Source organism: Arachis stenosperma, chromosome 6 (assembly GCF_014773155.1).
Source record: "Arachis stenosperma cultivar V10309 chromosome 6, arast.V10309.gnm1.PFL2, whole genome shotgun sequence".
In the NCBI taxonomy this organism is placed as follows: domain Eukaryota; kingdom Viridiplantae; phylum Streptophyta; class Magnoliopsida; order Fabales; family Fabaceae; genus Arachis; species Arachis stenosperma.
In genome coordinates this window covers 115,557,064-115,569,171 of record NC_080382.1, presented here as the reverse complement: position 1 = coordinate 115,569,171, position 12,108 = coordinate 115,557,064, and the positions used below count along the sequence as shown (strand labels likewise).

General features: G+C 33.5%; 1 protein-coding gene across 1 annotated transcript; it reads right to left on the bottom strand.

The window, feature by feature from the left end:
- Nucleotides 1-6,314: 6,314 nt before the first annotated feature.
- LOC130935845 (co-chaperone protein p23-2) lies at nucleotides 6,315-11,044 on the bottom strand. The gene is made up of 6 exons (XM_057865750.1): nucleotides 10,945-11,044; nucleotides 10,303-10,486; nucleotides 9,394-9,553; nucleotides 8,002-8,030; nucleotides 7,848-7,896; nucleotides 6,315-7,098 (listed from the first exon to the last, which is right to left on the bottom strand). The coding sequence occupies exons 1-6, from the start codon at nucleotides 10,947-10,949 to the stop codon at nucleotides 7,067-7,069; spliced, it is 459 nt and encodes a 152-aa protein (XP_057721733.1). The 5' UTR covers nucleotides 10,950-11,044; the 3' UTR covers nucleotides 6,315-7,066.
- Between the last annotated feature and the right edge of the window lie 1,064 nt (nucleotides 11,045-12,108).

Below are 12,108 nucleotides of genomic sequence, written 5' to 3'. Positions count from 1 at the left end.
GACGATAAATTTTGGATTGATTTGAGTGGATTTCATCATATAAACTCACATTTATTCATTCAAATAGCATACTTTTGTGTTCTCTCCCTAAATTGAGCTTAATTGTGAAAACATGCTATTTTGTACTTAATTTAACCAATTTTATTCCACTTTCATTCCATTCGATGCCATGATATTTTTTATGAGTGATTTCAGGTATAATAGGTTGGAATGGCTTGATGAGAGTGGATGAGAAGCATACAATAGAGAGAAAATATGAAGAAATCAAAGGAGAAGCACACACTGGTGTGTGCGTACGCACAACCTACTATGCATACGCACAAGAAGCACAACGCCATGTGTGCGTACGCACAACATCCTGTGCGTACGCACAAGAGAAAAATTCAGCACGTGTGCGTACGCACATATCTGTGCGTCCGCACGAATCAGCGCATGTGACCCACTTAAAGGAAAATGCTCAGGGCGATTTCTGGACCTCCAAAGCCCAGTTTTGGACTTTCTGAAGCTGATTGAGTGCTATATCAAAGAGGCATCACTCCATATCAAGTGGAGAGCAATTAGGGTAAATTAGAAACATGCTTTAGGTCATATTCTAGAGAGAGAAGCTCTCCCTTCTCTCTAGAATTAAAATATATTAGATTAGATCTCTCTTAGATTTAGGTTCAATTATTGTTTTCATTTAGTTTTCTTTGTCATTTATTGTTATTGCATCTTTGTTCTTTACTTCTACTTGTTATTTTCCTTCTTTTATTCCTTTATGTTTATGACACTTTGTTACTTTTAATTTTAATTAATGCAATTTATGTTTTATGTTTCTTATTGTTTAATTTAGTTGTTATTATTGTTTTATTGCAATTGGTAGTTGTATATTTTATTATCTCTTGTTATGTTACCATGCTTCTCTTTTATACCTTCCAAGTGTTTGATAAAATACTTGGTTGGATTTTTGCCTAATTTTTCACACTCTTGGTTGGGAAATTGGGTAATTAGGTGAACTTGAGTTGTGGATGTCCATTCTACATTGTGTTAGGATTGTTAGTTGATCTGGTTTCTACTAACTCTAAGCCTTCCATTAATAGAATTGGTTAGGACTTGTGGATTAACATTAATTATGCCCTTTTGACTAATTCTTGATGTTAGAATTGACTAATTGAGATTAATTCTACACAATTACCATGTTTGTGGTCCATAACTAGGATAGAAATCATTAATTCCCCAATTCTTGCCAAGAGCCTATTTTGCCATTTAATTTCCATTTTCTTTGCTTTTACTTGCTTTCCATTTAATTACTTGCCATTTTAATTTCTTGCCTCTTATAATCAAAACCCTCAAATTTTCCATAGCCAATAAAAGAGCATTTATTGCAACTCCTATGGAAGACGACCTGGGAATTAAAACTCCCGGCTTATTTTGTATTGATTGTGACATCTTTAGATTAAAATTTGATTGGGAATCAATTGTTGATTTAGACTATACTTACAACGACAGAATTCTATTTTGAGAAATTCTGAATCAACAATAATTCTCCATCACTATCCTTGAGAAAGAGACCATGAATCTTATTTTTCTTCCACCACACAAGTGTCTAAACATGGAAGAAGCTGGTGTTTCTGTTCCCGAACTTCATCCACTGTTCTCTGGATTTTTGAAACCAAAGAAGTTATTCTTGTACAAGAGTGTTATTATAATCCTAAATCAACCTTTGTGCTTTTTGACGCATGAAAGAGTCTTCCCTCTCTTCCAAATGCTTCTGAAGATAATTAATTTAACACTCTAGTTCATATTTTCTAACAAAGATGTTACCAAAACTGTAGAATTAAACACAAGATAATTCTTTTGTACTTCCGAAAGCTTGCCTTGCACCCCTCTAAAGCCAGACCACCAAGACTGTTTCACGACATCTCTGTAACCAGGATGAGTAGCCCAAACCGGCATAAAGCAGAAGGGTCTATTCCTTTTCGGCTGCAGGTGCCCTTTACATCGCACTAAGATAGGACAGTGATCAAACTACAGTCTATTCAGTATTTCTGCATAGAGCTCAAGAAAAAGAGATAACCATCCACTATTAATACGAACCTAGTCATGTCTTTTTGCCATCTCAATATTACTGTTCACCCTCCTGTACCAAGTAAAATATCTCCCAATAGTCTTCAAGTCAAACAGAACACTGTTGCCTAAAGATTTGGCAAACTGATCAGCACGTATCTCGAAAAATAACAACCTTTAACTTCATGAAAGAAAAGAACTTCATTGAAATCACCGGGGACAATCCAAGGCCCTTGAAAAGATGAAAACTGATCTACCAGGTAATCCCAAAGAAGACCTCTTGTATTATGCTGAAGACTACCATAAATACTACTATACCTCCAAACTACATTTTCAAGCTGAACTTCGATCGTGACACATTAATCGCAAGCATCAACCAATTTGCAGCAAGTATCTTGTACTGAAGAAAGGAACCAGATACTACCCTTATGTCCAACTTCCTCTTCTCTATACCAACATGATAGTAACCGAGTCTTTTCTAGAATAGTTTTAAATGTTGAAAGGGAGAATGAGTCTCAACCACAATAAAAAAATAAGTCTAAATTTCCTAACAAGCTCCTTACAATTTATTTGGGCTAACTTATTAGAAGCACCCCTATTATTCAAAACTAAGATATTTAAATTTTATTCATTAAATAAAATTAACAAGAGGATATAAGAATAAAAGATAAAATTAACTTGCACCACCAACCTCAGTAGAAGACTTGTCCCCTAGAACGGAACACCTTGGGCCTCCATGTACCACTACCTTCTTCTTCATTGATGATACACATTTATCCCGAGCCACAGTCATGGAGATCAGCGCCTGCACAGCACTCTCCGGACCTCCTTGCACCCCCTCTTTTTCAGACGTTGATGCAATGCCATACTCCCGTACCACATTCACAGGAACCAGCGGCAATGCTACTCCCTTCTCTAGCGGAATCATGGCTGGACTCTCGAGGACAGGTGCCTCCCCCGCCATGCCTCTAACCGGCGAGTTTTGCAAGGATACCGGATGTAGACGTTTCTTGATGGAGAACCCTTTCATTGCTCGTGTATGGGAAGATGACGACGCACGCTACTGGGTATGCCCAACTCGAACTCCCTGCTCCCTGGACCCCCGTGAAGGCTGTGGTTTGGGCTTCTGGTGGCCACCCGACCCAGAACAAGTTTGATTGGGTCCTTGGGCTTTCCTTGTTAAATTGTGGCCCAACTTAAATTTTTCTTTCTTCAGTACCTTATGCCAGCCCGCTTCTCCCTCTCCACATGCCTCCTTTCCATTGGCCCCGTTTCCATGCACAGAATCATCCCCAGATTTTGCACCCAAATTAGTGCCATTATCCTTGCCTAAATTATCGGCCGGATCAACCATTTTCATTCCACCTGAATTTTGAATTTCCGAATCCGACTTGGCGCAACCCTGTGCCTCCCCCTGAACAGAGTCAACCCTCTTCTCTTCCATAGGAACCCTACTCAAGCATTGAGATTTATCATGGGCATATCTTGCACACAAAGCAGAGTTAGACTTTCATACTCCACATTGTAAGAGACACCCTCAACTATGATATTCTTGATCACTGGCAATCCTAAATTTATTTGAACACAAGCACGGGCATATCTCCCCCTCTCTGCCAGTTTGGTGGCCAAATCAACTTTTACTAGGACTTCTATTGCAGCTGCAATATGTAGCATTGCCTTCTCCTGATAACACCAGATTAGGAGACTGGAGACCTGAATCCAAACTAACATAGAATCGAAAGATTGTTCACTCAATTGGAAATTAACATCCCATGGTTTTACCGCCACGTAGTGACCCTCAATCAACCAAGGTCCACTAAGCATGACCTTCTCACGATCCTCAGCGGCATCGAATTTCACCAGAAAGTATCCAAATCCCACATCTAGCAGAATGAAACCTTCTTTGATGCGTCATACTACCCTCAACTTATGAGAAAGAGCTGTATAACTATACTTCCTATCCAGGACCTTGATCATTAACGCTTCTCTAGGAGAATCACCCTACTTGCCTACCACCGTCGCAATACCATCCCTGATAGTGATCCAACGAGTGCAAAGGTCTTCGACTTTACTATACCAATGACCTTATCTCAAAAAGAGACTTAGGAACCTTCTAAAAATCATCCCGAAAAAGATTCTCCTTGCACACCCACCCACACTCTTCCTCTTATTTCTTCCGACGACATAACCGTCATCCTTGCTGTGTTTCCCCCTTCAACTCCTCACGCCCGCTCTCTCCTTCGCTCATATCTCTCCTAGGGCACAACAATAAATATAGGTATAGTAATAAATGTAGGTATAGTTCACATGAAAAGTATTTTAAGCTTTTATTAAATTATTTTGAATTTAAATTTTAGAAATTAAAATAATTATACTATTTTAATATTTATATATATAATTTTAAAAGAAAAAAATTAAATACCAAATCTTTCATATTTCTATTATAACAAAAATATTCAAACTTGTAAGGATTTATTTATATTATATTAATATTTAAGATAGGATTTTATATCAATACTACTTAATTTTTCTCAAAAATACAATTTCCAAACATTTATCTCATGCAAAATATGCTAATATTTTGAAATTGATAAATTTTGCTATCTTGTACTCTTAAAGTATATATTAAGAAATATTAATTATATTTATTAGTTTTTATTGAGTTATTTGAATTAAATATATGTAACCTACTTAATTATGTTACTATCTCTAATTTTTTATGATTAAATTAATCTTTAAAAATCCTAAAACTATTAAAGCTTCCTTCCAACATTATTAGGAATAAAGTCAGTGAACCTTTTACATTTATTTATTGGCTTTTTTTTATGAAAATAAAAGTAATGATATACTATAACATTATAATTTTTGGTATTTTTTAAAAATGTGTAAGGTACACAAATCAAAAAGTTTGATTTTTGTACCTCAAATTTTTTAATCTTTTAAACAAAAATTTCTCGATCTGATTTCGGTACCTCTCACAAATCAGACAGTTCGATTTATGTATTTCTCACAAATCGAACGTTTTGATTTCTCCTTCTCTAATTAACTAATTCTACATTTGAAAATAATACTCTATCAATTCACATTTCAAAAAAATACTATTGCTATTCCAATATCAAAAACAAAGTGTCATTTATTATATGGCCTCTGCATTTTCTTGTACATTTAAATGAAGCAAACCAAAATATTTGGGCTATTTTATTCGAATAAACTTTGTAGATATAAATTGAAAAAGTACTAGAACGAATTTACTGTTTTTAAGAATTTATCACCGTCTTACCTATAGATAAAATGACACCGACGAAAAATGCTCCCAAATTTTACATATTTTTGGATGTTGACTATATATTAACGGGACTCTTCTTTCTTATAACTAAACCAAAATTAAAATTATTCACATTTACAAATAGGACAAGGTGTATTTTATTCCAATCCTATCTCCCTTATTATTATTATTGGAAAATGCAATTAATGTGTGGAGTCCAATTTGATTATCCTTCCAAAGATCAAACTGAGATCATAATAGTAGGAACCAATAGAGCATATCTATCCTAATAGCCAATAGCCAACATTCTTGGTGTACAAGGCACTATTTTAAATTAATTAGAAGTGTTGATCTGATCTACATATTCGCAATATTTATTCGAATTCGATTCGAAAATTACGAATATCAATCTGATCTGTAAAGCTATCCGATCCGATCTGATTCGATATGCACACTAATAGGATCGGATAACAAATTTTATGTAGATATCCGCATATCCGTAAATTTGTAAAAATACATAAATAAGTAAATATTTTTTTATGTTTATTGCAACTAATAATTATTTTATTTTTATTATTTAAAAAAATGTTTAATAATATGCTAAGTGTAAACATGTTTAAAAGAAAAAAAACTAAAATTTTTTAATAAAAATAAACTTTTTAAAATATTTTTATATTTTGTGAATATATCCAGGATTTCGGATCGGATCCGAACTTAAAAATTGTGGATATTGAATCCGATTTGATTCGATAATTTTGTGGCAAATCGAAATTTTAGCCGTATCCAATATACGTTCACCCCTAATTTTAAAAGTATGTTTGCTAATGCCAAAATATTGTTCTTTAATAATCTTTTTTTTTTTAAAAGTGTATCAACAATTTGAGGGGTACCATGTCACATACTCACAATCTTACCTTTTTGTTTTTAATTTTGGGAAAAGCTAATGATTGAAATTAGTCCAAGAATGTGGTTTAGCAAATGAAATAAAATGCACCACACATCACTTTACTCAACTATTATTCTAATATCAATGGTTGAAATGTTACTAAGGCACTTATACACCCATTAATTGTAGGTGCACCCCGAATCAACACCCTGCAATCCTCTCTAACATCACCATATTATAACTTACAACTCATCCTCCACCGGTAGATACAACACTACCAAAGAGGCCATACCTTGGAGCTGAAGGTCTATGGCTTCACCTATCCCATATCTAGTTACCTTGGGAGACTGAGTGATCATGGCAATAAAGTTGACATTAGTTAGCTATCCCACATGTAGTTACCACCACCCTTATCGCCAATGCTCTTTCCCAGTTGACAGGTTCAAGGCAGAGAAGGAGTCAGTACAGAGGAAAGGGCCAAATCCATGCCAGGCCGAACGGAACCATGAAATCTTAATAAGTTTCAAAGTTGAATGGGATGTGTAGTAAAGGATTCCAGCCTTAAGATTTCTAAAGTTGATATGATTTTGGTATAATTCACCGAATTTTGTTAAAGAAGAAGAAAAGTTAGATTATGTGGAGCATGTTGTGAAATCAGCAAGGGCATGAGAGAAGCCTAGTTAGATACCAGAAATGGTGCCAAAATGTCATAAAAGATCAAAGGTTCTCTAAGTTTTTAGAGCTTTACTTAGGATAATATATACAAAAAAGACAACCATATTAGACTACTACTCCCAAATTTACTTATCTAGGTAGACTCCATCTCCAAGATGTTTCCGTAAATCCATGTTAGAGAACAGTCAGAGTTGCTATCCCCTAGCCTTTTCCAAGTCCGGGAGATCTGCAAATAATTTTCATTTGTGTCAGCTATTAACATGGGAATATAAAATTAATTTAATTTGTGTTCCCGGTGCTTGTGTAAGAAAGTTTTAAACATATATCTAATTATGTATTACCATATTAGCAAAAGTAACAAACTTTGACACCCATGACCATAATGGTCATTAAAGAAAAAACAGTTTGATTTGAGCACCGAGAAATTCTTTTTTTTTTTTTTACACAATAAGTGTATCGATAAACACATAAAATAGCAAATGAAGGGCAGAATGGAAACAAAGAATATGGTTTGATGATGAGATCATTTCCTAGAACAATGATACAAAGGGAAACACATTCCATGAGGCACTAACCTAATTAGGTCAAGGGAAGGTAGATGTATGCAATCTTACCCCCATTACCTGAGGCTATTTTCATGATTTGAGCTTGCGACATCTGGTCAGAAGCTAATAGTAACTTCGAGTTTGGCTAAGGTTCACTCTCGAAGAAAACAAAAGAGAAAATACTTTAAAAAAAAAATTGTCAACTGTGGGGGAAGACTACAATTTCTTTTATATATCGAACAAACAATAGAGATGAAGCAGAAGTCATGCATGTTGCATTATTAAACATGCACCAGAATGCAGAAAGGCGAAAGGTAAAGAAACAACGCTTAGCTGTAGACACATGTCAACCTTACCATCATTTCCGCATGCAATCAAAAGCATCATTTTGACCGAAGTAAAAATACAAGTGGTCAAGTAGATCACTTACACAACATTCCTTCATCCTCATCACTGCTTCCCTCATCCTGACCAACAAACTGCAAAAAAGAACAAGATGCAACAAATAAGATTAGACACCAGAAAGTTTCTTGACCTATATTGCTTAATATTAAAATTGACAAGGAGAGAAAGAAAAAGCTTACTCGAGTATCATCGTCAGATGCCAAATCAGCTGCAAAAATTCAAGAAAAGCTCAATTAGGCAAGCGGAGGTAACCACTTACAATAAGTACTCAACTTAAATGAAAACATCAAGGACCAAACGAAAAGATGAAAACATAGTTGTCTAAGCCATCTGACATGAGAGTCAATAATCAGGATCAGGGGAATGCTCAGATTATCAGAGTGGTGCCCCTGGGGTAGTCATCCTTAGACGCTATCTTTTTTAGGATTCTGCCATCCAAATCTAAAGTGCAAAAGGTGCCTACTCAACCAACCAAAGTGCCATTTGTACAAGGCAAGGGATCGTACAGCAAGTGAAGTGATAACTTACGTTAGAAGGAGACATTAAAGAAGTACTAAACTTTTGAAAGGGTTTTGATGGGGATCGATTCTTATATAGGTACTACTTACCAGTTACCATAGACAGCATCCAATATTAAACAGTATAAGATAGTGAGGCCAATATTAATGCACCAATCTCCAAAAATAAATAAATATTGCTGAAGGAAGTGCCTAATAGATGGTTACGTGAGCAATATTTTTCTAAGAATTTCAATATGTTTGGCTAAGCAAGTTTCTGCCGTTTCCAGGTTTACTATATAATAACAGGTTTAAGTGTTTAACCGTATGGGGTTAGAAAAACCAGATGTTGATGGATTCAGTTTTAATTCTGGACTCAGCTACTCTTAATCCAGTTATGGTAGTATATATGTCATTATATTTTGGCTTTATTTGAACATGTAAAGCTTCGAGCCCATTTTGTAATTTTAGAGTTCAGACCATACTTGCACAAATATAACAATAACCCCACTTAACTCAGTTTGCTACCCTTGGTTACGTCACAATGCAAGCCAAAATCTAAGCCATAAAATACCAAGCCTTTTTGCTGTCCTATATTAGTCGAAGTCTAAACGCCTATGAAGCAGCACAACAACAATAAACAGATGAAGCAACTAAGAGAGTAATTAGGAAATCTTCTTTGCAAACATCACTTCATAATCAAGAGAAAAAGTTGGACAAGTTTTTAGATGCCTAAAATGAATTGAACATGCAAAGTAATGGAACAGTAAAAGCAAGAAGAAATAATATTCTAACCAAATGTGTCAAGATGAAAACAAATCTATCACAATTTCACAAAACTTAGGATCTTCAGCGTTACCAGTGCAAAGGAATTTTTGTTAAAAAAAAGCTTTCTTAAATTAAAACCTTGGACAAAATTGTAAAGAGTATGAATTATTATAAAGTTAGAAACAAGTTGACGATAAACAGATGCATAAAGATGTAAACTCTTCTGGTGTTTTGATTTAGAGCTAAAACACCGAATAAATGCCAATCAGATAAATCTAGCATCTAGGACAAGTTACGCAATCTTACAAGTTGACTCTTCATCATCTTCATCACACCATCTGTGCCAATCAACCTTCAGGTATGGAGCAGGTTTCTCTTCTGACTTCAGTAGCCTCTTCCACCAACCTTTCTCTGCTTTCTGAACATAGCATAGTATGTTTCTTAAACCAGCTTTAGTTCTGCAACGCTGCACACCGCACCACAACAAATTTTAAGCTAAAACCATCCAAATTTTTCAAAAGCTTGATATTATTTAAAGAATAATACAAAAAGCATCATTGTTTCCATAAAAGCAGCATACAATGTGTTGCAACCCTAAACACCAAAACGACACCCTTTGGTGACCTCAAGGTCACAGGTTCAAGCCGTGGATACAGCCCTTCCCTGGACCCTGAGTTAACACGGGATGCTTGTGTACCTGGCTGCCCTTTTATTCAACCCTTTACTACCCTGAAGTTTATGCAGAAAAGCTGTTAAGTAAAACCATTGTTTGGAAGAACATAACATGTATCTCAAGTTCTCCTAATTGACAGAACAAGATCAATTTAAAACAATCCATAAGGTTAAAGAAGCTAACAAATACATCAGTTCGAAAGTGTAAAAGGAGTATGCAACACCGCATCTCACTGAAAAATAAATTCTACGTACTATTAATATAAATATTTTTATACAGACATTCAATCATGTGCTACAGCATAGACTAAAACAGTTAACTTCCACGCGACTATCTTATAGAGAAATCACTTTAATCTCCCTGGCAGCACTTGATTTTAAAAAGTTTTACACGTCTGTTAAATTCAGAGATATGTATATATATAGAGGTCCCAGATAATCGGAATTCGAAATGCAAGTGAAAAATAGCCATCCTTAAATCTCTGCATTGTGCTAATACTTAGATAAACACAAAGCATGCAACACAAGAAGTTAAGAGCTCACCTCAGGTGCAATGGGGCCATAAAGCTCTAAAGTGAAGCTGTAAGATTCACCTTGAGCACCAGAAGCAGAGAAAGTAAACAAACCATGAGGCTCACACTTGACAGAGACATCCTTTGCATCAGGCAGTGCCACAGTCAGATAAACCTTGTCAGAACGCTGTGCCCACAGTACTTCAGGATGGCGACTGAATACAAACACAAAACACAAATCACTTTGTTCAATTGCTAAATCAAAATCATACCATATACATCTATGATTTCTTTTCTTTTATATGGTTGAACAAATCAAATTCTTGACAACAAAGAATAGGTTTATAACATTCCTAAATTCTTTTTTTTTTCAATTGATTTTTTTTTTAATTCTAACAAATAAAAAGAATGGGGCAACCACATTACAAAGTCTAAAGAAATTACTTTTATTATAAATAAACAATAAAACATAGTCATACACAACAATAACTACAATGGGGGGCATTGAAAAAACCCTGATGAGTCCAATAAGCAATACCGGGATTGAACATAGCTCTACTTTTTCTTTTCTCAAAAGTTAAAAATATTAGGAAGAACAAGAAAAATTGTGATATGAGATTCAGGCAGAGGAGCAGAAAGTGGAAAAAATGAAAGAGGGGGAAGTTAGAAGTACCTCATTTGGTGTTGTTGAGAGAAGAATGTGATAGCGAGAGAGAGAGAGTGAGCGAAACAGAGAAAATGGGAGTGGGTGTATCGGAGACAGAGAAAGAAGGAAGAAGTGACAAAAATGGAATATTATTATTATAATAATTCGTTGTGTGTGACGTCAAAAAGCAAGGTCGAGTCAGCTTCGGTTGGACCTTGGTTTCTCTTTCTCTTCGTAACTCGTAAGTCGTAACTCCGTTTGGTAAGCCAGGTGAATTCAACTTCAGCCAATTTTTATTTGGGTTGCACTTCAAAATCCATTATTAAATATACACAATATATTTTTCTTTGAGTAATTACTTAAATCGATCTTTAAGAAATTTCATAATAAATATTTTAATTTTTAAAAAAAATTAATATATAGATTAATTTTTAAAATTTTATTTTAACAAATAAATATGTGTTTGGATTTACGTTGTAGAATTGATTTTGGATAAAAGTGAATTTGTGTCAACATAATTTATATTTAACAATTTTTATTAAAATTAATTTTGATAAAATAAATATTATTTGAATAATATTAAGTAAAATTTCTTTTAGATAAATAATTAATTAATTATTAAAAAAATATAATATTAAATTATAATATTATTTTTTTAAAGATATTTAATTTTTTTATATTTTTTGGTATTTTTTATATAATATTTTTTTTATAGTACTCTATTTTAATATATTATAATTTTTTATTATTATAATAAAAATTAATATTTATTTATGAAATTAAAAAAATACTTAAAAATTAACAATTTTTAAGTATTTTTTATAATAAAAATTAATATTTATTTATTAAATTAAAAATAATATATAAAATAATATATTTTAGTACTCTTTTTAAGTACTCTTAATAATCTTATTTTTATTATTATTTTAGATTCTAATTTTTTACAAGTTATATTTTTATTATTATTTATAATTAATTTTTTATTTAATTTATTATTTCTAATAGGAACAATAATACATATTATAAAAAATTAAAATAGTAAACAATGCACAAAAATTAGAATAATTGTTTTAATATTCTCAGTATTTGTTTAGAAAAAATTATGAAAAAACCAATAATAACTAGTAACAAACCTAAACGTACGTTGAATAAACGGAAGTTATAATTTTTTACTTCTAGTGAACGAGTTTT

Excerpts from the sequence above, each read along its gene's own strand:
- LOC130935845 (XM_057865750.1), bottom strand. Across the intron at positions 7,897-8,001 it reads CATCTGACGATGATACTCGA|TTTGTTGGTCAGGATGAGGG; the intron begins GTAAGCTTTTTC and ends TCTTTTTTGCAG. Across the intron at positions 7,099-7,847 it reads TGAGGATGAAGGAATGTTGT|ATCTCCCGGACTTGGAAAAG; the intron begins GTAAGTGATCTA and ends AATTATTTGCAG.